Genomic DNA, 24,626 nt, shown 5'->3' with positions numbered 1-24,626 from the left:
TATATTAGTTACCGCTAGATCGTTCTCTTTATGTGCTTCTTATACGGCAGTATAATTAAGTAATATCTATATTATCGACCTTATACTTTATTAGGTACTTAGGATTAATCTTTAGATTAATATTATTATTAAGGTCGTTACCGTAATAGGCAGAATCGTTATCTAATGCGCCTCCGGTATAATCCCCCTTATTTATACTAGATTAAGTACCGTAATATTACCGTTAATAATCTTTAGTAAAAAGTCTAGTTAGTTCATTTGTTTACTGAATTCTTTATATTTTAATACTATTTTATCGATCTAATTCTAGTCCTATGGCGTGAAGTCCTTTATAGCTACTATCGCTACGAGTATTTTATAGGCCTTTTGCTTTACCCCTTAGGCTAGCAGAACGCCTTAGTAATAAAGGAATCTATTCACCTCTTTAACGATACCGGGATTAATATTAGTAAACTATTCATCTTTCTAGTTGCCTAGGTTATCTATAACTCTGTAGAATAAAGGTTACTTTTTGAGCCCTTTATGGGTATATATTTCCATAATAAAGACTAACGCCGCATTAATTTACTTGCTATTAAGGTGGTCTAAATCTCGATATAACTATTTCCCCTAATATTCTAGATTAATCTCAACCTAATCTTCTAGGATAGGAGTCCTTTTATACGTTCTGTATACTGACTCGCCCCCTATTATCCTTTAGCTTATGCTTCTATTTATAGGGGCCGGTATATTTAATCTTAATAGGGATATATTAGATCTACTTATTAATTATGGTAATAGCGTACTATTGTTGCTTACTATGTTTATTGGGGTCTAGGAGCTTCCTACGGCCTCTAACCTCCTTATAGTAAGCCTCGTTATTATCTACTTTTAGTCTTTTAAATTAGCTATTATATTTTTTATTAACGGTTTTCTTTTCTTATAACGTACCTTATTATATAAGAGAGGTCTTCCGGTGGCCCTCTTTTTATATTCTTTCCTTAGACGTCTTCTTAACTTTCTCCTGTGCTAATTAAGGTAATAGGCTCTTTCTTTATCTTTATAGCTCGGTAAGGATATATAATTTAAAGAATTAAGTACTTTATACCCTTTTACGGGGTAAGCGTTATGATATTTCTAAATCCCTTCTTTCCTTATCTTAACTCCGCCTAGCTTTTATTCCTTTAAAATAGCTAAAGGGTAGTAGGTATAAGTAAGAAAAGGAAGCTTAACTTTAGAATCTTAAAGTCGGTTTTAATAATAGTAATATTACTGTCGATCCCGGTAACCTCCTTAGATTCGACTAAGAAATATGCCTAGAGTTACTAGCGGGGTCTAGTTCCTACCTAAATACCTTATTACTTTAAAAGTTTATTTCTATAGTTCTAAGGTGCCTTTTTATATCCTCCAATTAGGCCTATTTCGTCGTATAGTTAAGATCTATAGTAGATTTACTAATCTAGCGAATCTAGTAATTTTGCTTATTTTCCTTTATTAGTATACGGGCCGCCCATGGATTATTAAATAGGATAAATCGCATAAGGGCGACGTAGGTAGCTTAGTCGCCTTTTCGTAATTCCTTTAATTATAGTTTATTTTTAATGTGATAGACGTCGACTTTTCGTAGGTAATTAAGGGCTATGATTCCTCTATTTCGTTCCGTTATAAAGATTTATGTTTTATCGCCTGCTTTCCGTCGGGTAAGTAGTATGATTCTCTTATCGTATTCCGTTTAAGGAGGTCGTCTCTTCTATTTACAAGATATCTTGCTGATCTATAATAGTAGGATTTAACTATTAATCAATATTAATATTCCTATTACAGGGATGGTTCGAACTATAGGTGACGAAAAGGTCAAAATCTATATATATTTAACTTCTATATAAGGTATAAAAAGGAGGTTCTAACTGGAGGTTAGGTAGACCGTAGATCTTGTAAGTATGGTCTGTAAGTGGCCCTTGCGCGGGCCCCTTGCCTCGAGGTCGAATTGGACTTCCAATCCGATAGATACGCAACTCAGAGGACCGCTCGCCCATTGCGCAAGGTATTCCTCGAACTTGGGGTGCAAAGCCTGGATGAAGGGTCCCATGAGGGGGATCTTGAACGTAGGTCCGGCAATCGAGCCTTTTCTTTTGAGATACATCACTAGCAATATGTTAGTCTCGTATGTATTGCCATAGAGGAGCTTTAAGTTCGTCCGTACCCTGATCGTACACCACCACGCCGAGAAGAAAAGTGACGATGTATTGCCATGTTGACCAGCCCGAAAAGAAAGCCGGCAGCGTGCCAGACGGGAGAACTGTCTCGTTAGACCATTTTTGCCTTACTTCAGGTTGTAAAATATGCGTGTCGATAGTTGCTGAAGCCATCTTAAAGCATGTAGCGGCATTGCTGGGCCGTCTTTCCCGTCAGGAGAACAGCAAAGGGGCATCTTAGTATCTCTTTAAAGGAAGCCGGCAGGCCCATCAAAACGTCAAAGGGGTCTTCGTCTTGCGTATTCGTATACTGTCGACACCACCAAAAACAGTCTCATTACAACCCGGCCCCGTCTGGTTGGACCACAGGCAGAACATCGTTCGTTTCTCTTCCCAAACCGCGGGAGAAGCCAGCCCTGTGAAGTCTTGGCATCTCAATGACTTGCGGAGACTAAACCTCTTTCGGTAATCAACTCGACGTTTGTCAGCAAACAAAACTGGAGTTTGACAAGGGGGGGAACTGAGCAGCGAGATCCCTCACGATTGAAACTGCGGCGACTAAACCCCTTTCGGTCAGGGCACCGCAAGAAGCCAACTCACAAGCGGGAGCCAGCTCTCAGTCTCTCGCGGATACGCGGGCGAAGCTCTCAGACCATTGTCTCCACCATTGGATCATTTTCATCTTCCCTCCTTTCGTTGCTTCTCATCACTGGGGGACCATCGACTCACTCCAGTCCAATTCCTCCATGTCCAGTCGATCTCGCACAACATGCGCCAAACCCTCCGCCGGTCCTGTGCTGCGTGTGCAAAGTCTAAACACAGTTGCGACCTCCGCACGCCGCGGTGCTCCCGCTGCATCAAGCGCAAGGTTCTGTGCGCCTACGCCAACGAACCCCTGACGGCTGCGCCGGCAGCCTCCGGGTCCGTACCGGGGGGTAGCGCAACATCGCCGCCGGGACCTCCGCTGGACGGATCCGGTGCTTTGACCAACTACAGATTCGGCTCTCTTGATCCTTTTGACTCTTATCCTCAGACCAGACTTCCACGGGAGCAAGTGCAGCGTCTTATTCACAGTTGTAAGCACATCACGACTTAAGCCGATTGGTCAACGTTTCGCTCACCAACCCACGTAGTTCTCCACAAGATCGCGTTCGAATACTACCCTCTAGACTTGAACGCGACGTCAAATCCATTCCTCGTCTCCTGGTGGCCATTAGCCCTGGGCGATCCGGCATTATTTCACGTCTCTTTACAAACAGCATGTCTCGACGAAGAGTTGTTGGCTCAAAAAGGATTCCAGTCATCAGAGATCCTGATGGCGGATTCAGTTGCTCTACTTCGCCGGAAGGTTCAAGACGACTCAATGGCAATCCAAGATGGAACCATGAATTCCGTCATCACTTTAGCAGCTATCGAGGTGAGCCTCAGCCTGTGGTCTCAGCCCGAAGTGTCAGGATGACTCGAAGCCCTTGTCTGTTCACTAATTCTTTCCACGCATCAGTTTGGTAAAGGCAACATCCAAGTGAGCGAAATGCACGTTGATGGAGTGAAACGACTTGTCAATATGCGGGGAGGGATCAATGCAGTAAGGCAAACTAGTCCTCTTACCGCGAGAATGGTTAGCTGGTACGTTCGAAGTGTTGCTTCAGCCGAAAATTCTGTGTTGACGTCGGAAAGGGTGTCGATGATCGTCACCGGATTGCCACAATTCGAAACGCAAAGCGATGCGGGCGTTGGCGACGGAGTGCCTATGCCTCCGGAGTGGCAGATAGACCCAACTGTGTCGGACAGTAATCTGTCCCATCTTGGCGATATCGAGATCGAAAACGAGGTCGAAAACGTGTTATTACGGCTTCGAAGTATTTTCCGACGCGCGCAGCAAGTACCGCTACGACTGACAAAACTACACGATCTTTCATGTTTCGTCATACACCGACTTTTGCTACCAGTGCCAGAACCAGCAGAGCCTCGCTCAGCAACTAGTGAAAGCATCCGTCTAGCGACTGTACTCTACATATTTATCATTCAAGGTCCGACATATTACTCGCACGCTGTGATATTCAGCACGATCGTCAATCAGCTTATGAAAAGTCTGAAAAAACTAGCCCCATACGCCCAGTCCTACAACACTGTCTTCATTTGGCTTCTAAACATAGGCATCGTTGCCTCACAGGGGACACAGCACTACACCTGGTTGACTGGCTTGGCAAGAGACGTTGTGGCATTGACCCAAGTGAACAGTTGGGTTAGTGTGCTTGCCCATCTCAAAAGTGTTCTCTGGCTGGACATAGTCCACGGCGAAGACATTTTCCGACCACATTGGGACACAATTCTAGGAATCTCAAGTTGAAAAAAGGTCGATACTCATGTTCTGAGTCTCAACAAAGTGCAAATATACCGATTGATTGATCAAGCTGACCATTCGCAGCTTGCGAGCAGGTGTGTGGGCCGTATACAAGAATGGAGAGTTTGTCGGTCACGAGGAGGTGGAAGAAGGTGGTTCAATGGATGTCGAGTCTTCCGTATCTGGCGAGCATTTGGATATGGTGTTTATGCAAGTTCGATCCTTGGGAGCAAGGATCTAGCGGAGCTTCCATCTTGGAAGGTTAGAGTGGATTAGAGGTTCAAGTTTCTGGGCATTGAAAAGGCTGACAGGAAGCAAACTAGCGACTCAATATTTGTTATTGATTTTAGCTTGGATTCTTAGGGTACTATGAAAATTTTCTTCGATTGATCCAAGGTGAACTGCGAAGAGCTTGTTCTCAAATATTGTTGCCTTCGATAACTTGCTGTATCAAGTTCTGCCGTCCCATACCGCTTTTACACTAGAGATCTTCCAAGTTTTGTGCTGATGTTTTCCACTCCTCGGCAACACAATTTCAACAAGAAACCCCAATTTCCCTAGAACATGATCACATTACCAAACTCATACAATAACATCAATGACTACGCGGGGGATCTGGTAGAATTCATCGAAACACCCTTGGTCCGCCAGATCACCGGTGATATCCACGTCAACGATTCACTCATCTACAATGCGTGGGAAGCTCTACCCACCGACTGGATATCCTGGTGGGCGTCAATACCAGACCATCGAATAGCTCAGCAAGACTTGATCGACAGCATCGAAGAGCTGGATCCCTATTCAACATCAGATGACGAAGAAGATGAAGACAACCGATATTTACCCTTACCAGACCGGCCAGAGTCGCTGTCTAAGTGGCTAAAGAGTGTCCAGTCGCTCGCACTTCCACGAGATCAACGCTCTGGCGACTCCACAGCCCTGCCAGAGATCCTGACAAATCGCATGAAAACCAAGAAGATTGTAGAAGTCTCCATCGCTGTCAAATACATCCACAGCGTCTGCCAGACCAACAGCATAACCCACATCATCGACATGGGCTCCGGCCAAGGGTATCTCTCCGTAGCGCTAGCCTATCTTTTCCCAGAGCTCCATGTGTTAGCAATCGACGGCAGCGAGTCCCAACTTGCGGCCTCAAAAGCCTGCGCAGACAGTCTGGGAATCCCCGTGAGCAGGATCCAGCACATGCGGCGCTACATTGACGGTACACCACCGCTTGCTGATGAGATTGCCGCCTGGGCCGGAGAGGAGAAGTGCATGCTCGTTGGCTTACACGCGTGTGGGAACCTCTCGGAGCATATGCTGAGATACTTCGCCACGGTGCCGTTCGTCGTATGTCTTGGCGCCGTTGGATGCTGCTACAACCACATTGTCCCGCGCTCTGCCGCTTGTCCTGATGGATTTCCAATCAGTGCAAAGATGCGAGAAAGAAATGTCACGTTGAGTGCCACGGCGCTCATGACGGGTTGCCAGGCGCCGAATAACTGGGAAAGGGCGGATCCGAGCAAAGAAGAGTCGGTGTACTCGAAACGGCGCTTCTACCGAGCCCTCTTGGAGAAGGTCTTCCATGATAAAGGGATAGAGCTCGACAAGGAGGATAGGCCTGTGTGGGGTGTACGAAAGGGAGACATGGCCAGCTTTCCCACGTTCGCACGCAGAGCGATTGCATGTCTCGGCGTGGAAGAGAGCAAGATCAGCGATGCTGACCTCGTTGTTTATGAGGAGAGGTATCGAGGTTATGAGGGCAAAGTGGCGATTCTGTGGACGCTCAGTGTGCTTTGCTGTAAGGTGGTTGAAAGTGTGGTTGCCCTTGACCGGTACTTATTCCTGGCGGAGAACGGAGGGCAGAATGTTAACGTTGTGCCGATATTCGACTACAAGATATCACCGCGGAACCTGATGCTCGTGGCTGACAAGGGATAAATTGGTACACCAAGTTGAATAGACAACTCACCGGTAGGTAGCCGTTTCACTTACCTCAACTGCATGCGGATAATATGCCTAATGCTCAAAGAATCGGTCTCATGAATATAACATATTAAAGCAAACTATCTACACAGAATCCAATACACAAACCCGAGACACAATCTCGAAAGACTCCCACTCATCATCCCTTAGAACAGAGCAAGAGCAGCAAGACCACACACAGCCGCAACGGCGACACCGAAAGACGTACGTCCAGCAGACGCAACCTGGACCACAGGAGGCGAAGGCTTCGCGGTGGCAGTGGGCACTGCACCCGTAGCAGAAGCAGAGCAAGCAGTGGGGGTAATAAGCGAGCCGTCAGGTCCGAAGGGGCTGTAGCCAAGGCAGCCAGCGTACTCAGCAGCGCAGGTCGAGCGGTTGGCACCAGGAGCGCTGCGGCACTTGTTGTACGAGTCGTTGCAGCCCGCGACGCAAGTGTCACCAGTAGGGGTCGCGGGGGGAACGATACCAGTCGCGATGGGGGGGACGGCGCTGACGGGGGGAACGATGCCAGTCGCGATGGGGGGGACGGCGCTGATGGGGGGAACGATGCCAGTCGCGATAGGGGGGACGGCGCTGATGGGGGGAATGATGCCAGTCGCGATAGGGGGGACGGCGCTGATGGGGGGGACGATGCCAGTCGCGATGGGGGGGACGGCGGTAGCGGTGCCGGAGCAGGCGGTGGGGGTGACGAGGGAGCCATCGGGCCCGAAGGGGCTGTAGCCGAGGCAGCCGGCGTACTCGGCGGCGCAAGAGGCGCGGTTGGCGTCGGGAGCGCTGCGGCACTTGTTGTAGTCGTCGGCGCAGGCGGTCGGGCAGTCGGGGCCCGGGGCGACGCCGGTAGGAACGGGGCCGACGTGGGTGATGGTGCAGGGGCAGTCGGTGATGGTGAAGGTCATGGGCTCCTTAATGGTGTAGGTGTACTTGCCGTGGTAGATGACGGTAGGTTCGGGGCAGTAGGTGGTGATGGCGGTGACGACCTCAGTGTAGGTGCCGTTGCTGAGGAGGGCGGCGACGGGCATGGGCGCATCAGCGACGGGGGAGGCGGATGTGAGCTGGGTGGCGCCGAGGATGAGGCCGGCCAGGAGGGGAGCAACGTGAGAAGACATGTTGAGTTTGGTGGTGAAAACCGTGTGTAAAAGAGTGTGGTAGACTGATGTCAGTGTTGTAAATGAGTGTGAGGGTTGAGTTGAGAAGAAGTTGAGTTTGCAAGGGAACTTTGGTAACCATTTATAGGACCTTGAGTTGAAGCCAAGACGGTTTGATTAAACGTAAACATTTCAGCTAGCGTTGATGGCCAGGAGGTAGTTTGCTGGTAAAACCCGGATCACATCCGGTCTGGATGACAGTTACATTCCAGCATTGTTGTGTTTGTCGTACCTCGTTCTCGTGCAAGAATTCAGTTAGTCGCGTCTCGTATTCTTACTCGAGAACTTGGCTCCTAGTCTCTCATATTTTTGCTAGCGCTTCAACCGTCAGACTCGCCGAACAGCTAACGCTGCTATGCTTTCTTTTACCTACTTCCACCTACTCACCTACTTAATCTTGAAACGCCAAAGTCTTAGGTTTTTCCTGGGGAAGAGGCAAGAATAGGGGCGAGTCTCGGCGACACGGTCGTGGAATGTACGCCATCTCGGCTACGGCCATCGAATCAACAACGTCAATCGTGCGTCAATCGGACTTTGGTCTCACCCCAGAATTCATCTCGGGCCGGAATGTTCTATCCATACTAACGAGTCACTGTCATGTTCCTGAACACTTTTCTACTTGGCATGCCCCCGTTTGAATGTCACAGATCGTGGAAGGGAGTCAAGGCAGGGCGCCTGATACGAGGTTCTCACTGTCGTCTCTTTGCTTGGTGGTAGCGGGCCGAATGATTCGGAATGGACTCCGACAGTAAATAAGCTTTTAAGAAAAGTTAATACTACTCCATTAGCAAAAGCAGTTGGATGACCAGGGGACTTACCGCCGAAAGAATAAGACGAGATGTGTCACCACAATCATCAACCGAATCATACTTTACCTAATGACAATCGTCGTCGGAAATTGAATGGAATTGAGTATTCCTCTCTAAAACACGAGCACATTAACGACAAGGACGAACGCGGACGAGATGATACCCATACCACCATGATAACGGGGCACGCGATACCAACAATACTTGTATTGAATTGCCATCTCGTTCAATTTAGATTGGTCCAATCATGGATAGCTGAGCGACTGGCCCAGCTTCAATCCCACTGCTGACCCGGGGTGCTGAGAAATCTACGAAGGAATTCATCGTCTATCACCCTGAAGCCATCTCGTCAAGTTCTCATGAATTTCTGAGACAGTGAGATTGTAATGTGTGAGAATGGTCCATCCTATGTACACCATCATTCTCTCCACTGTACGTCCCCAATTGGCTCCTCGCAGAAACTGCGGAGAAGTCGCCTCAAGAAACCAAGCTTTAGTCAGGCCAGCAAGCCGGCGGCGACCAGCTCACTCACCTCCTCTCCCTCACATGCACCTTCATCTTCATATCGTGCCTCGGCCTAGCCTCCATACCAACCATCTGGAAAGCCAAATCGCCCACCTTGTGATCGATATCCATATAGTCAACCCTCTGCGTAGTCCCATTCACAATCGTCTCGAAATCGAACCACCGTACCGTAAGCAACAACATGATGCGCAGCTCATCCATGGCCAAATCCTGCGCAATGCAAGCCCTAGGCCCGCGCTCAAACGGCCGCCACGCGAAGCGGTGCATGTCTTTGGCATCCTCGCCTAGGAACCGATCGGGCCGGAAGCTCTTGCTGTCTTCGCCCCAGACCTTGGGGTCCATGTGCGTCGAGTGCGCGCAGGGGATGACCATGAGGTTCTTGACGGGCCAGCGGCGGCCGTTCCACTCGAGGTGGGTTGTTCCGGGCGGAGCCTGGCGGATGGTGAAGCCGATGGGGAAGAAGCGGAGCGTCTCCTTGATGACAGCGTTGGTGAAGTCCATGTCGTTTGTCTTTTGCGGGTTCGCGGTGAGCATCTCGACGGTGGTGTCAAGGTCCGGGGAGAAGTGCTCGTCGTGCTCGGCGCGGAGGCGGGCGACGACGTCGGGGTAGAGGGAGAGGAACATTGTGACCCAGGTGAAGGTGTCAGTGGTGGTGCCGTGGCCTCCGAGGAGGAGAGCCTTGAGGCTGGGTTGGTTGTTAGCGAGGCACAGTTGCGAAGCATAGAGTAGACTTACTTAGTGACGGCGGTGTCGATGAACTCGTCGTCGAGACCCAAGCCCGGTCCGCTCTGGATTCTGTCGAGGACGATGCGGTCCAGGACACTCTTGACCTGTCGCCGGGAAGGCAATTCCTTCTCGTCCTGCAGGATGCGCAACCTTTCCTTCATCTCCCCAGCCAGGGTATCTCTAACGCGATCCTTGAGTGCCTGTAGCTTCTGCTGTGCCTTGCGCTTCTTCCACGGGTTGCGGGTGCCGATGAAGGTGGTGGCGGGGTTAATAGAGTTGCGCAAATCTTCAAGCAGCGGCGAGCCAGACCTCTGCGCCTCGAGAGAGACACCAAACACAATCTTACCGACGACATCAAAAATCGTCTTGGCAGACTCCTCCTCCATGTTGAACGACTCGCCCTTGGCGGCAAAAGCGCGCAGGCGCTCGTGGAAGATGAGAACCTGCTCGGCAATCATGCCGGCCATGGGCTTGACATAGGTGGGCGTGAAGCCGGAGCCGACCATGCGGTGGTTGTACTTCCAGCGGTCACCGTTGGAGGCGGCGATGCTGTCTTTGCCGGTGAAGGGGCGGAGGAACTGCTCGATGGTGGGGTGCTTGGGGTACGGGTTCGTGGTGAGGACGAGCTGGGCGGCGTCCGGGTCGGTGATGATGACCTGGGACTCGACAAAGGGCCACATGTCGACGTAGAAGATTCCGCCGAGGTTGTATTTTTGCGCCATGATGGTGTAGATGTGCTGGGGGTGGGTGAAGAGCGGCAGGGTGGCTGCCAGCTCTTCCCAGATGATGGTGTGTGCCCAGATCCATGAGTGTTTTGGCGGTTGAGGCTAAATTCCGAGGAAAGAAACACCAAAAGAGTCAGCATTGCGATGCTTCTGCGATGTTTGCTTTGCGCACGTCTTTATAGCCGCGGGCGCGAGCCATTGACAAGTGAGATGAAGTTGGAGCGAAGCTCTTACCAATCCTCTGAATCTGGTTCTCATGTACACAGCCTTGAACGCCCAGTACACGGCCGTGGCGAGAGCCACGCTGGCCGCGATCAGCCAGTTGGAAACGCCAAACATCGTGAGCCTCAAAACTTGGGGGGTATCGCCAAGCTATTTCCCGGGAAGATGACGAAAGGGAGGGGGAAAGAAACAAAAGGCGGAAGAGTCTTGCTGCCCACACTCAGAACAAGAAGAGAGAGAAAAGCTACACGGCGGAAGAAGATGGCGGGGTATTAGGGTCAAATTTCATCTACGACCTACCAATCCTGGGCTCTACGTAATGTCACATTCGGGGCCAAATACCCAGAGTAAAAATCCCTCTCGCGCTCTCACTTTTTTTTTTCTTCAGCAAGGGGGGGTCTGTCAGTTTGGTCCTTTCGATGTGATCGTCCTCCCGCCAGTACGTCTTACTGGGGGGGAGGGGGTGTGCAATGCGTGAGAAGGTCGCATCCTTTTTCTGAACGGTGGGGTCGAGAGGATCAGATTAGATGATCTGATAAGATGATTGAAAGAGATCAGTGTTCCCGGATTGGATGAAGTCAGAACGGTCGACATGGGTGGGAAGGGGAGGGCGTGAGATGAGTAAAAGGCCACGCAGGAACTTGAGGAAGTTCCCGGAATTGGTTCCATGTCGCGATGGACGAGGGGGCGTGGATGGTGGTCAGAAACGCCGTCGGCCCCATTTCCAATGGCTTCAGTTTCTTTAGCGCGTGTTTGCAGGCTTTTTTTCAGAGGGCTTGACCAGTCAACGTGCGGAGGATTCAGTTTTGTTTTGTCAACGGTCCGGTCCGCTCATCGGCACTCAAGAATTCATGACGCCGCGGCATTGCTTCGCCTCTTGTTCCAGCCACCGGGAACTGCTGGTTGAGGGCGATGAAAAGACACGAGTGCCCCGGAAGAGGTTTCTTCGTTTCCCTTGGTCGTTGCTGGACTTTTGCATCTCCGTGGCCGTTTGGTACTGCTGGATGGTACGTTGTATCCATTATGTTTTTGCGTGCAGAGGGCTAGGCGGAATGTGGGTGGGAGTCCGCCGATGCGTGGCCGATGACCGAGAAAGTTTCAAGGATTCAGAAAAGGTTTGCGAATATGATCCTGCGTGCCTAGCCATCGTCGACCGCAATGAAGGGGAGACAAAGTTGGGTAAGCTCTTTGGCTACCTCACACAGGGAGCTGGCGATACATGATCATACTCTCAAGAGCGCCAAATCTGCAAAATGCCTGGGCATGAGGTCAGATGCCACACTCAACAACAATGGGGGAATCTGAGAACCTCATTCTCGGAGATAATCCACCACACAATCCACACCCCGCCGGTGGGAGAGGTCCACAGGGTCTTGGCTGGGCTGCCGAATTGCGTCTTCTTCATTGAGACGGGGAGACAGCGGGGAGTCTCGGTCAGTACGAGCTCCAAAGCCCGCAATGGATGCTGTACTTAGCCGTACAGCCTACTACGCATAGCAGTGCGAAGTTTTCCTCGGCTGTAGTCCAACAGCGGCATCTTGTGTTACGGTTCTGGCTGCGTGCAGCATGAACTTAAGGCGGTCCACAGAGGAGCAAAATCGAACCCTCGGCCGCCGGCGTGTTAGGAGGGAGAGGCAGAGGTGGGGGTGAAAAAGAAGAGAAAAAATACCACTCCGGACGAATCCCTGCTCCTTCAGCAGATGCTAAGCTTTCTCGGACAGCGGCACGGCGGCTACGATCCTGACAGCACCAACAGAGTTGAGCATCTTCAATGTTGGAACAGGCCGACTCTTGAAGGTAGGTTATGTACTCAAAGTACCTTCAACCTACGACTCAACGTCAGCTTGTCTACTGTGATACCCGACGTACATCGGGGTGCTTAGGTAATCTCAACGCACGCCACGTAAAATAAAAATGCGCCGAATCCATCCAACAACCGTCAGCAGGGTAGGGAATATGCCCTGCCAAAAGAATATCATGTAATGAAGCAAAAGTTCCGAAACCGAGAATCGAACTCGGGGCTATGCCTAACCTCTCACAGAGATGAGAGGGCATCATGTTGGCCACTACACCATATCGGATGTTGATGTCTGTTCTCTCAAGATTAGTGCATCAGTATCTTGCATAGTGAGAGTGGGGCAGTGATGCTGGGCTGAGCCTAGGTCTCTAGGATGGTGCCAGTAAGAGCCTGTCACAGCGGTTAGCCGTGCCGTTTCCGTTTGCATCGGTCGCACTGAACATTGAAAGCTGAATACGAATATCAAGTTGAGTCTCTGTAGGACGAATCGAGAAAGAAGAGAGTGGATGGCGCATCCTGGATTCAAGACTTTGGCCCAGATGAGATGCACCACTTCCAAAACGAAGCTCTCCAGGTTGTTCCACGCATAAGGGAACCGGCATAACTGCGGACGGAATCGGCTCCGGAATCCTTGCCCAGACGGTAACCGGAGCGCGTGAAGTACCGTCGCATATCCTCGCTGATCCGATGTGATAGGGCCAAGGTAGTATTCGATGCAGCCAAGAGGCGCATGGCTTTCTTTGTCTGGTCCCGCACCGCATCTGTTCAGGTCGGGCGCGTGGCAAGCCGTCCGTCTTCTCGATCATCGGCCGCAGACTCAGTTAGCCGACCATACGCCTTAGTCCAAAAGCAATGACACAGCCCAGGATCAAAAGGTATATGACAAGAACGAGATGCGAAGTCGCGCGTGTTTCCACACCAGCAGACTCAAGTTGAACCTGAACCTGGCGCCTTAGACCGCTCGGCCGTCTTGCCATGATGAGAATTGCGAAAGCGGATTGGGACCCGCTGCGGAGTGAGGGTCGGCCGGAGGGTCTCAAGACATCGCGACGGAGTAGACTCCGCAACCCACGAGGCAATAGGCGACTGGAACGTGAGAAAAGAATGCTAAACTTGCTGCGTTGCTAATAGGTATCTCGGTGAAAATCAAAACCAGTTACAATAGTGGTATCATCGAATCCTCGGCTGCTGCGTCAATGCCCATTCCTGTACGTTCATCCGTTTGTCTCCCACTAGATTAAGCCTTTCGTTTCTTCCACGTCGAACTCATACGCAACTTCTCCGCCGAGGGCTTTTGTGTTGACCAGGCTGTTTAGGCAGTCTTCTTGCCGGTAGCGACCTGTCGACCTTGGGAGGTATACCGAACGTATGCGTAGCCGCCGGCCGCGATGACACCGATGATGACGAAGTTGCCTGTTGAGAAGGGGAATTAGCCACAGGACAACTGATACCTATGTGGCTAGCGTGGGACTTACTCAAGACGAACTTGCCGAGTCCTCCAACAACATCGATGGCGCCCTGGAATACATCGGTAATTAGGTTGACAAGACTGGTGAAGAAGCCGATAATTGTGTTGAAGATGGTCTGCAAGACGTGGTAGAAGGCGTTGAAGATGGAGGAGAGCAGCTCGTAGATGCTGCTGAAGAGATCCTGGATCGCATTGGAGACGGCCATGTTGACGTTGTGTGTTGTAGCTTTGATCTTTGGTGTGGTTGAGCGGTTTGTGGATAAACTTGGGAGCTCTGGGTGTGTCGGGGAAAGGTGATTAAATGAAAGCTTCAGATTTAGCTCCAACAGCTCAAAGGGCCCATGGAGATCTGGCCGCACCGTTGACTTTAAAGAAAGAGCCCACGCGGACGAAAAACAACGTCCTTGTGACGCGATGGGCGCTGCCGCCTGAGACTTGCCTAACCCCAACCGAACCAAAGCGGCGGGTTGGGGGGAGGCAGGAGCCGACGCCAGTGACCGCCGTATGTGGTGAGAATTGTCGTCCGTGACGTCGGCATCGTGACGTCACCAGCCACACAGGCAATCACACAACCTCGTTCCAGCCACTCCTGTCGCATTTCGAGGAAGGCGCCAGGTTGCAAGGAACCTTCCAATCATACCGCTGGTAATTGCGGCAGGAGCAGATACGTATACCCAAACCACCACAGGAAGGAGGACAGAGCGGAGTGGTTCGTCCGGGCGGGAAGGAAGGGACATTGTCTCTCGCTTGTGGCTGCCGTCATCACGCATTCAAGCCACCTTTGACCCCGTGCCCCTGTGCTTCTTAGCCCTCCCGTTAGGAAAGGGAGGAGGTATTTGTCCGGCCAGGAGCCCTGGGCACCTCCAGTCAACCACCTCACTCCAAGTCTCTCTCATATCTTGTACATTGTCTTTGACTGTACGGATAAATGATGCGATATGGTACCTTGCATCCAACTCCTACTTAGATGTACCGCCTCCAACTCCTGCCACCATTCTCTACCTGGGCGTGCGGGGATATTAAGTGCACTTGGAAGTAGTTCCTTGGCACCTAATATCAGATGCTCGTTTTCACAATTCTTTGAGCGTTTTCATAAAATTTTCATAAACTCATGAGCTCTCTATGCTATCTCTAGGCCTCTTTAGCAACGAAGGAGTGGGCGAAGCCAATCCAAGACGTTCTATCGCTCTGCATCAACCAAAGTCCAAGAGTTTATGAGGCATATAGAGGACCAGCCGTAGTATCAAGGTCTAGGCAACAAATTCCAAAAAGTCGTACGCTGGATATTTGTCTATGTGAGGTATGATCTCATCAATCCTTTGTACATGAACCCCATCACCGTCTTCTCCTATCACAAATGACATAAGAAAATATCTATCAAAATTTCAAACCCATACTCCAAGCCTTAGAAAAACGCCTCAGTTGGCAGCGCAGTTATGGGGGTTGCCAGTGCCGTCAGCCTTCTCCTTGGCTCCAATCCCGCAGAACTTGAGATCCTTGGTGTAGTAAACACGCATGGGACCAGGTCGGTTGGTGGTCCCCTTCTTGGCATTAAAGTCGTAGCGCTTGCCGTCCGCCAGAACAGGGAGCTCGTAGACGGTGCCGGCGCATCCCGAAGCAAAGGTCATCACGTTGCCTCTGTTATCAAACGTCTTGGGGTAACCGCTGGAGCCCGCGGTGGTCTTGGCCTCGCGCAAGTATCCGATGGAAGTATCGTATTTGACTGTTCCGTACAAAGCGCCATTATTCGTGGCTCCTGCCTTGCAGGTGTAGGACTAATGAGGGGTGTTAGTTTTGAGGCAGTTTGAAGGTGGCAGGCAGGAGGGCTATGAAGTACCTGGCCGGACTGGCGAGTCTCGATGGTGCCGTCCTCGCCCAATAGAGGGGTCGGGCTGGCAATGCTGACAGTGGCAGCAAGAAGGGTGAGGATGTAAGTGTAGGAAACCATCTTGACAAGTTGGTGTTGCTGGCTGAAAGTGATTTTCGAAATGAGTGAGAAAAAGTTGAATGTTTGTCAAACTGTAAAGGAGTGTAAGAGGCGTTGGAGGACCGTTGGATGATGAGTTAAATTCTCACATCTTGTCGGCGCAAGTGGAAGCTATTTATCTCATGAAGTCGTTCACTTCCTGTTTCTACTCTCCTAGGCCCCCAAGATGTCTCGAGGGAACATGTCAGCAATGTTCCCGGTCCAACCGAGTGAACGTGGTCTATGCTCAGACTGCGTTGCGAGTCAGTGATGTAGCAATGTACGGCCGCCAATATAATCTGCTTATATCACAGAGACCTAATTATATCCGACCCCAACTTTGGCTAGAGTCGGGACAGAATAAGATGAGCTTCAAAGTCTAATGTAAAACATATGCCTCACCGCAACATAGCCATTACTTGATATAACCAACATACTTTGAGAACCGCTTTCGCAACTAAGTATGGCTCTTCGCATCTCTTGTTGCCAGACATACCACTACTCCACAACTACTTGGTAGAATGTTCTCAACTTGTCACAATAGATCTAGATGATGGAGGTACTTCGCTACTTGCGTGCATCTGGAGCAGGCATTGCTAGATGTCGGCTTGTAAAAGGGGCGCAAGTTCTTTGCAACCTCGAAGAAGCGAAGGATCCGAATGCAGCAACGAGCAATATCAATGCGGACATATGAAGTTCCTGCCTGTGTGACTTACACAGCTCAGCAATAACCATATGAATGAGTAACAACAAGGGTATTTGGAGAAGTTGCCGAATGACTCTGCCAACTTAGTTCCCACCTTACGCACTACATCGGATAGATGTGCCGAACAAGTCTGTGGTCGACTTCGCGGGCCAACATCAGTTCATACGTACAAGACTTTGACATCGCCGATCATGTCACTGTATTTTCGCCGAGTAGTCGGGACCTTGTCATGTTCCCCGCCGAATGTCACCTAGCGAAGACCGTCCCCTCCATAACCAGCGTGGGTGGTGCTTTCCCCAAGTCTAGAACCTGAACAACAAACAGCGTTTCTGTTAGCCAAGCCTGCCAAGGTACCCAATCACCATCTCATCGGCCGAGCATGATAGCGTCCCAGGGTTCGCTTGACATCCGGAACGAGCGAGAGTCTAAGTATCAACATTGACTCTGGGCAGTTTACCAAGAGCATGTCAAATAACTCAAACTTCGCTTTCAGCTTGGTAGCATACCTCAGATAGAATACGGTCCCGGGGTAGTTGCAGATCATGAGTTCTAAAAAGGCATAAAAGTCGAACGACCTTATTCTTCTGCCTAGACCTCACTACTTCAGACGATTCGAACATCACGCTTGGCACGGGACCGGGCTTTGCGGCATTGCCATTACCCCTTTTATCGATGGCTAGGTTCATAGGGCGAGCACGTATAGCTACCTCTTCAACATACCCCAAACACCAACACATTTAGACTTTTCTAAACTTTGGTTGCCTACCAGAAACGAACTCTCGGCGTCTGAAGTTCAGGGTGCACCGGCGCCCGGCACGGGGTGACGGCATCGCGCCGTTGGAAAAGGAGGGGTCCCCCTTTTAGGGCTGTGCTGTGCCACACTCCCGCCCAGACGTGCGCCGACGGAGACGCCGGGCCCCGAAACACGGTCGCTACCCTCCCTGGCACGCACTGCGGCCTCCCTAGGGCCTTGGGGGGCCTGGAGACTTTCCCTTTCCAGAAAACGGGCTTTTTATTTATGAGCTAGGGGTGAACTTTAATGGATGATTCTCGCCGTATGACAGCAGCTTTACTTGAAGCACCAAAAGTCGATCATCGACGATTGACACATTTTCACGCAGTGATTTAACGATATCTTGAAGCAAGACTCTTCAGCTACAGCTACACTTGCCACAAATACTCAAAGAACAATCAATCAAAGTCATCTCACAACCAACAATGTCATCGGTGTATCTCCAACTAGAAGACCCTGGTGCGCCTCCATTCGCCGCCAAAGTGGTCGAGATACTCAATTCTGCTTTCGACCCAACGAACAGCATCTCAGTAGAAGAAGCTGCCGTGGCACTAGACTCACTCTTCACATCAGATTACGAGGAACATGGCACAGCAGGATCTTTCCTCTGGTGGTTCTGGGACCTCATGCACGACCTAGCTCGCCAGATCCCCTACGACCAGCGCGAACAAGATCAGCTGGCGGCAGTTATCAAGGCGCTTACCTGTCTCCCGCCCAAGACGGTGAGTTTGGGCGAAGACTGGGGAGGTGCAGGCGAGAACTCGGTCGATTTGTGGCAGAATCTTCCCATGTTTGCGAACACCTTGAACGAGACGCTCAGTGACGGTAAGACCATACCCCCGCTTCGAGTCTTACAACTACCTTTGAACATTTCATCTTCAAAAATCATTCGCTGATATGATACCTCATGACAGGCGATCCCAGGGCTCATAGTGAAGATACGAGGAAAGACCGCCAGGTGAACCTCCAAGCATACGCAGCCCGAGTCGCAGGCCTAGGCCTCGTCTCCCTAGAAACCAACGCCGTCTGGGCGCTCGTAGATGCACTCGAAGGCACTGTCACGCCAGTTCGCGGCGCTCCGGACGAGGTCAACTCAGACCCAGCCGCAGTCGAGTATATCACACACAAGACACGTATCGCCGCAGCTTGGATGGCCCACGCCGGCCACCTCTTACACGGGCGCGATGAGGTGGTAAGTGGGGCAACGGCAGGGCCTCTGTGGAAGCTCGACAAGATGGAAGCTATGAAGTTGAGACGAAAGGTCAAGGGGACTGATGGGCTTTGTCCTGAACGGTGGCAGCTGTGGAAGGAAAGGTTTGGGGTTCTTCGTGATGCCGTCGGGCTGGATGAAAAGGCGCGTAAGGACGCTGGTGATGCTTACCTGGAAATGGAAAAAATTGAGAAAAGGCAATAGATTTTAGTTGAAACCTTTCCCCATTTAACGAGCACACTCCCCCATACGGGCTTTTCACCGTTACTCGCCACCTTTCAAGGGAGACAGCTGTTTGCTTGTTGACGTCTCGTTAAGTGGCGTTCTTCATTTCATCTCCAGAATCCATTGATGGCTCGTAAAGGCCTTTCAGGCTTTAGTTCTTACACACCCAAACATAACCTGTCTGATAAGCCAGTCCTCTTTCCTTGATCCTCCAACGTCCTGGCCCCCAGGGCTTTCCCGATCCTTCGGATCACTTCCGGTTTAACCGCCTTCCCAATCCCGACTTAGCTCTGTTTACAGCTTACGGCCAAGACTTCATGGATCCTTTCTTTGATCCCATCTTTCTTCAAAACGAGTTCAAGGAATCAAACATTGTCTTGGGTCCTTCTGGTTTCGTCTTGGTGGAGGATTGGAGGACGAGGAACGGGAGTAGCGGTGTCGAAAGGACTCGACGGTGGCGAGCTATTTCTCGATTACACGTGGTGACTTCTATTGTCTTGATGTGGATGTAAAATTCAACGGCCATGACCTATCCAGAATATCCATCATGGTATATAACTCGCCCTGCAGTCCACCTAGATTGTTCGGTCTCTCAACATTAAGCACCCTAACATCGATTTTTCACTGCGTCCATCTATTCGAAGACAATCGCAAACATCAGATAAGATGAGGACCATCTTCATCGTCTCCGCATTTCTAGCCGCCATCTCCAGCGTCAACGCTGTTGCCGCGGGTCAGAACCAGCTTGCCGTAAGAGCACTCGTAAGCCCGCACTCACCCCCAGTGGACGATCCAACGGGACGAATGCTGATGACTTGTACAGAGTGAGGCTCGCTGCCATTGCGACGGCACCTGCTGCAATGGCTATTGGTGCACTGATACTGATGTCGGAACTTGCTGTAACGATGTGCCTTGTTGAGCTTCCTCGGGTGCAGAGGCCTGTGGAAGAAGGGGACGTAAGTCGTAGGATGGGTCCAGAATGGCTTTGACGTGGTCCTTTCAGCAAAATGTCTTAGCCTACATGTAGTACATGGCCATCAGAAATCTTACAATGTTCTCCTGTCTTTACCTAAGACGTAGCAGTCGGCGAATGACCAGATCTTCCCAGTACTTACAGTGACAAGATTCTCAACAAATCATGCAATGTTCCATCCCACAGTCTACCTTAGAGTTCACAAGGCATCAAATCCACCATAAATCTCTACTAAAATCTATGTATGGGAACTCCCGTTTTCTGGAAGCCCAACGCTCCTCCCATTATAACCCAATTTCCACCTCCCAGTCTCCCAAATATCCCAATCACCCTTCCTCCCAGCATCCATATTCAACTTCAACGTCCTCACCCTCCAAAAATACGCCCCCGGCGGAATTTACTTCCTACAGGTATCCTCCTCCGACCCATCCCAAACCCACCAAGTCGACGGCGTAGCCAAGATATCCTCGCCCGTGTCGGCGCTAACCAGATCGTAGATATACTCCCGGCTCACAGTGACAAAGACCTTACAGAAGCCGGGAAAGCCGAGGTCGCCGATGACATGCCACTCTGGCTTGGGGATGGTCCCGTTGAAGAGGCATGTGAAGAGTGTGTCAGGAAGAACTTCAATGTCGAGGTTTGTGGAGGGCTCTACTTTGACGAGGTGTGATGCGTTGAGATTGATCATTGGAATGTCGAATAGGGCGGTACCGAAGCCGGTGTAGGTCACCGTGAGGGTGTTTGCTTTGGACGCGGAGGAGACGATCTCGATGAAGCCTTCGAAGTAGCCCCCCCATACATCTCCGACAGAGCCGGGTTGGAATGAACAGATACTGAGATGATCGTAGATCCACCTGGAGCAAGCTCCACATCTCCCGGCGAGACATCCAACTCCGCATACACCGGATATCCTGCCCGCCACGCCTAAGGCACCGAACCTCCTTTCCTCGCTCTCGGTAGCAATGATTCCCAAAACATGTGTCCCATGCAGAAAGTCTCTACAGTTGTCACCAGTAAGGTCGAAGGCGTCCTCGGCGTATTTAGAGTTATACCCGCGTTTTGGAGAGACCAGGAACCGCGAGATCGAAGCCCGTGCCGATAATCGCGATGCGGATGCCGGTTCCTAGCCTGGATTCTATGTGGAGGCGGGACACGCCTGTATTATGATGTGTTGGGAGGGTAAATGATTCGTAGTATTCGGGGGTGGAATTTGCAGTGGTGCTAGTGAAAATGTCGTTTCGCTACTTATAGAAGGTCTCGTGACGAAGCTCTTTCCTGTCTAAGTAGGGGACGTTGCTGTCTGTGGTGCGGTACTCTAGGACTCCCGGAGGCGAGAGAAGCCTTCTCGACAAATTCCAAGGATTGAATTATAGGCAGTAATTCGCTTCTGACAACTTCGTCGCCTCCCTCGCAGGACAAACTGAACGATAGGCCGCGAGAGGATGGGGACTTGAAAGCGTGACGACGAGTGAATATGCAAAGATAGTCGAAAAAGCGTTGTTCTATGGTGTTGAAAACATTGTCTGGATTCTAGAAGGGCAGGTGAGTCTCTTGGGACAACGGAACTTGGTGTATCTTTGATTGAACCATACCTGCTGTGTGTCTTCTGTGAAATCTACCAGAATGATATTTGGCACTTCATTGGTGATAGTATTTTTCTCCATGGTGGCAAGGGCAAAGACCACCGCAAGGTGGAGCAAGGCAAGTAGGAATCTCATATCTAGAACGAACAACTGAGATGAACTTGGAAATAGCAAAGCCCCACCTGGACATATCAGTTCTCCGAGTTATCCTAGAGCTTCTTTTGTAGTTCGTCCGATGTACCTTATGCCAAGCGGCAGATGATGTTACGCGATGCCCCACGCGTCCCGCGGACGCTATGTAGAATCCCCTGACTGCCGAGAAAGCCATCCAAACGCTATGATGGAGGTTAACTGAAAACAATATGGATCGACCACCGGTGAGAAATGAGATTTCGAAAATTCGGACTGTTAAAGACTCCGTCTTAGTAGATAGGAAGGCGGGAATCTAGTGGAACGATTTGTACGTGGCAAACGTCAACTCGAGAAATGATCCAATCCCAGAACTTCGATGCAGACATGAAATTGAAATGTCAGGATGATTTTTGTGCCAAGCTTCGACGTTGGCAAGCTACGCTGTATGCGATGGTAAACAGAAAAGTGATCTAATGGAGAAATCCAACGCTTGCTCTATCGATTCTTTGTGCAGCAACAACTCTGATACCTTATGTATCGTAGCCCTGCGACTGGACCAGTCTTAAAAAGAGTCTGCAATGGCAGACACTATGTCATCTCTCTTGCAATCCTATTGATCAGTCCGACTCGGCTGAAGCCTCTGGCTGGACCCGCTCCTCCGACAGCTTCGGGTTCCTCAACGCGAAAGCAAAGCCAACCATGGGCACGCAGATACACAGTCCAGCGATGCACAAGAGTCTCTGTACACCACGATAGCTGTCAATGATTGCGTCTCGGATTTCTCCTCCGACGGGGTAGTCCTCGATGGTCGAGAACGGCGAGTTATAGATCAGCGCCGGCAGCGTCTTATTCGGCTGGAACGCAAGGCTGGACTCCAGAGACGGGTAGAGAAGCTGAGTCCACATAGCCCCCGATAGACAGTTTCCGAGGGCGCTGCCGACGTTGAAGATGGCCAGGTAAAGACTCGTAACGACGGCAACATGCTCTCGATCCGACGACGCTTGGATCGAGGCCTGCGTCGGGTACGCGAATAGGCCGCCCGCCAGGCCCATGATGATTTGGCCAGCAATAAGACCAGACTGTGAGGCAGAAGAAGCTCCTCCGGGGTATAATATGAGAAGGCCAAAGGAGGCCGTGAAAATGCAAGCGCCAGTAATGATGATCCCCTTGAGACGTCGGATCCTGTAAATGACAACGCCCATCAAGACACCGCTGAAAACGCCAAAGAAGGAGAAGAATGACAAGATGCGGGTCGCCGTCTCGATAGGGAAGTCGAAGGCCACGACGAGCACGGTGTATAAGTAGTTGCCTTGCGTCGACCAAGCAAAGTTGAGAAGGCTGCGGACTGCCAGAGCCGACCAGACACCACGATCTTTGAGGAGGCGAAAGGGGATGAGTGGGACCTGAGCGTAGCGGCGCTCCCAGAAGACGAAAGCCGGAATGCAAAGCAGCCCAAAGGCGAGCGGAATAATGATTCCAGGGGTCTTCCAGTGGCTCACGGTTCCTCCCGCCAGTGTCAAAGGCGCCAGTGTGAAGGAGAAGGCGGCAATGAGGATAGCGAGGCCGACAGCATCGAGTTGATGGAAGAGGTCGACAGTTGCCTTCTTCGACTCGGCATGACGATCAGCCTTTCGCGAACGCTGACCAAAGGTGTAGAGGCTAGTGAGGAGAGGGATGGAGCAGATGGGGAGGATGATGGCCCACATTCCGATGCCCCAGCGCCATGATGTGACTCGCAAGACGGCCGAGGTGACGTTGCCGCTGATCCAGGTGTTGAACACGAAGGGGATGGCGGGGATGTAACTGAAGAACACGCGAGATCGCATCGACGAGAAGTCTGCGACTAGAACCTCGAGAAGGAGGACGATGCACGTCCAGCCAATCTGATATAGAACGGCGCCGAGGCAGAAGACTTCCACCGAGGACGCACTGGCCTCGAGGGCGGTCCCGACGACATAGAAGAGAATAGAGGCGGCGATGGTCTCGAAGCGGCCGTAAATATCGGCAACCTTTGCCGCAGTTGGCTGCGAGGCCACGGCGATAACACTCCGCAGGACGTTGATGGTCGAGTGGGATGAGTGTAGGTTGAGGCTTGACGTGGCGTAGGGCTGGTAGGTTCCCCGCACCTGGCTGTCGAGGCCGTAGGCGTAGCCGACCAGGAAGATCCCGACAAAGAGCCAGACGCGCTCGGCACTGCTGATCTGGTTCGCGACGGTATCGGAGTGCGCGACGCCGCCCGAGGGCGTATCATGAGGGTGGAGGGTTGCGTCGGCTTGGCTCGGTGCTCCGACGGTGAGGTCGGATTCGAGGAGCGGCGAGGTCTCGCCGCCCGGGGAAGGGCGGCGCTTCGACCATAGTTTCGACATTTTCTATCTCCTCTTGTTCTCCCTTGCGTTGTTCGATTTTTGGCGAAAACCTTATGTCTCGGTACTTATGGAACGCGCGCCGCGGTCGGTAAGGGACCAGAGGTCTGGGCAACCTTTTTTCGTGATGTCTCGTTCAGCACACCTAATTCAACGAACGATGAGAGCAGACGTCCGTAGCATTCGCAGTCATCGGCGGGAATAGGAGGAAAAGATTCTTCTCGGCTGTGTATCCGTATCGAGCGCCTGCTCAGGGGGGGGTCAGTCAGCAGGGGTTGTTTGCGTATTGTAGTACGGAGGTGAATTGGCAAAGATAGGTGTTACTTGGGTTCTTCGTACCTTTGCGAACTCAGATATTCCGAGATGGATGGGCAAACTGACCGCAGAGGTCCATGAGAAATGATGCAGAAGCGACGTTTAGCAGCAGCCCTACCCAGCGGCCATGATGTGGAAGATAGGCAGGCAAACAGGAAGGATTTCAGTCAACCACCCACAGCTGGCAATCCCGGCCTCATGATCAGGGGACCAACGAATGCTCTGTCAGCAGGTCATGCAGGCGTGGCAGCCGCGGGTGGGCAGCATGGCAGGCAGGCGAAGACCGGAGCCTGAGGTGGAAGGGACGGAAGGAATTAGTGACAAAGTGACAACACACAAAGTCCCTCCTTCCTTCTTTCCAGGTTTTAGGTACCTTTTGGTGCCTTCCTGAGGTGACCGATCAGATTAGATCATCTGATAAAGAAGGCGCCCCACCAG

At 51.2% G+C, this 24,626-nt stretch overlaps 10 protein-coding genes and 1 non-coding gene across 11 annotated transcripts; 3 read left to right on the top strand and 8 right to left on the bottom strand.

Annotated features, from left to right (window-relative positions):
* Positions 1-1,808: 1,808 nt before the first annotated feature.
* On the bottom strand, positions 1,809-2,603 carry BDP55DRAFT_316401 (uncharacterized protein). Its single transcript, XM_060566730.1, has 2 exons — positions 2,183-2,603; positions 1,809-2,124 (listed from the first exon to the last, which is right to left on the bottom strand). The coding sequence occupies exons 1-2, from the start codon at positions 2,346-2,348 to the stop codon at positions 1,883-1,885; spliced, it is 408 nt and encodes a 135-aa protein (XP_060434729.1). The 5' UTR covers positions 2,349-2,603; the 3' UTR covers positions 1,809-1,882.
* A 99-nt stretch (positions 2,604-2,702) lies between these two features.
* Positions 2,703-4,916, top strand: BDP55DRAFT_649417 (uncharacterized protein). Its single transcript, XM_060573904.1, has 4 exons — positions 2,703-3,250; positions 3,308-3,591; positions 3,676-3,800; positions 3,852-4,916. The coding sequence occupies exons 1-4, from the start codon at positions 2,944-2,946 to the stop codon at positions 4,522-4,524; spliced, it is 1,389 nt and encodes a 462-aa protein (XP_060434728.1). The 5' UTR covers positions 2,703-2,943; the 3' UTR covers positions 4,525-4,916.
* A 106-nt stretch (positions 4,917-5,022) lies between these two features.
* On the top strand, positions 5,023-6,534 carry BDP55DRAFT_649415 (methyltransferase domain-containing protein). Its single transcript, XM_060573903.1, has one exon. The coding sequence runs from the start codon at positions 5,083-5,085 to the stop codon at positions 6,457-6,459; it is 1,377 nt and encodes a 458-aa protein (XP_060434727.1). The 5' UTR covers positions 5,023-5,082; the 3' UTR covers positions 6,460-6,534.
* Position 6,535: 1 nt separating this feature from the next.
* On the bottom strand, positions 6,536-7,848 carry BDP55DRAFT_316387 (uncharacterized protein). Its single transcript, XM_060566729.1, has one exon. It carries the CDS (start codon positions 7,608-7,610, stop codon positions 6,651-6,653), a length of 960 nt encoding a protein of 319 aa, XP_060434726.1. The 5' UTR covers positions 7,611-7,848; the 3' UTR covers positions 6,536-6,650.
* Positions 7,849-8,507: 659 nt separating this feature from the next.
* BDP55DRAFT_316365 (cytochrome P450) lies at positions 8,508-10,915 on the bottom strand. Its single transcript, XM_060566728.1, has 3 exons — positions 10,669-10,915; positions 9,719-10,536; positions 8,508-9,668 (listed from the first exon to the last, which is right to left on the bottom strand). Exons 1-3 carry the CDS (start codon positions 10,771-10,773, stop codon positions 8,987-8,989), a joined length of 1,605 nt encoding a protein of 534 aa, XP_060434725.1. The 5' UTR covers positions 10,774-10,915; the 3' UTR covers positions 8,508-8,986.
* Positions 10,916-12,650: 1,735 nt separating this feature from the next.
* Positions 12,651-12,737, bottom strand: BDP55DRAFT_t57. The gene has a single exon. It is a non-coding gene; the product is annotated as a tRNA-Glu (tRNA).
* Positions 12,738-13,766: 1,029 nt separating this feature from the next.
* Positions 13,767-14,128, bottom strand: BDP55DRAFT_542887 (uncharacterized protein; the record flags this gene model as incomplete). Its single annotated transcript, XM_060568362.1, has 2 exons — positions 13,767-13,867; positions 13,930-14,128. 2 exons carry the CDS (start codon positions 14,126-14,128, stop codon positions 13,767-13,769), a joined length of 300 nt encoding a protein of 99 aa, XP_060434724.1.
* A 1,212-nt stretch (positions 14,129-15,340) lies between these two features.
* Positions 15,341-15,870, bottom strand: BDP55DRAFT_724594 (uncharacterized protein; the record flags this gene model as incomplete). Its single annotated transcript, XM_060578905.1, has 2 exons — positions 15,341-15,697; positions 15,760-15,870. The coding sequence occupies 2 exons, from the start codon at positions 15,868-15,870 to the stop codon at positions 15,341-15,343; spliced, it is 468 nt and encodes a 155-aa protein (XP_060434723.1).
* A 1,786-nt stretch (positions 15,871-17,656) lies between these two features.
* Positions 17,657-19,111, top strand: BDP55DRAFT_649399 (uncharacterized protein). The gene is made up of 2 exons (XM_060573902.1): positions 17,657-18,212; positions 18,302-19,111. The coding sequence occupies exons 1-2, from the start codon at positions 17,813-17,815 to the stop codon at positions 18,799-18,801; spliced, it is 900 nt and encodes a 299-aa protein (XP_060434722.1). The 5' UTR covers positions 17,657-17,812; the 3' UTR covers positions 18,802-19,111.
* Positions 19,112-20,192: 1,081 nt separating this feature from the next.
* BDP55DRAFT_627700 (uncharacterized protein) lies at positions 20,193-21,513 on the bottom strand (the record flags this gene model as incomplete). Its single annotated transcript, XM_060571793.1, has 4 exons — positions 20,193-20,825; positions 20,848-21,036; positions 21,110-21,325; positions 21,388-21,513. 4 exons carry the CDS (start codon positions 21,511-21,513, stop codon positions 20,193-20,195), a joined length of 1,164 nt encoding a protein of 387 aa, XP_060434721.1.
* Positions 21,514-21,820: 307 nt separating this feature from the next.
* BDP55DRAFT_316295 (major facilitator superfamily transporter) lies at positions 21,821-24,027 on the bottom strand. Its single transcript, XM_060566727.1, has one exon. It carries the CDS (start codon positions 23,874-23,876, stop codon positions 22,128-22,130), a length of 1,749 nt encoding a protein of 582 aa, XP_060434720.1. The 5' UTR covers positions 23,877-24,027; the 3' UTR covers positions 21,821-22,127.
* Between the last annotated feature and the right edge of the window lie 599 nt (positions 24,028-24,626).

This window comes from Colletotrichum godetiae (genome assembly GCF_030913485.1).
Source record: "Colletotrichum godetiae strain CBS 193.32 chromosome Unknown BDP55scaffold_5, whole genome shotgun sequence".
Classification (NCBI taxonomy): Eukaryota; Fungi; Ascomycota; class Sordariomycetes; order Glomerellales; family Glomerellaceae; genus Colletotrichum; species Colletotrichum godetiae.
This window is presented reverse-complemented; position numbering and strand designations above follow the sequence as displayed.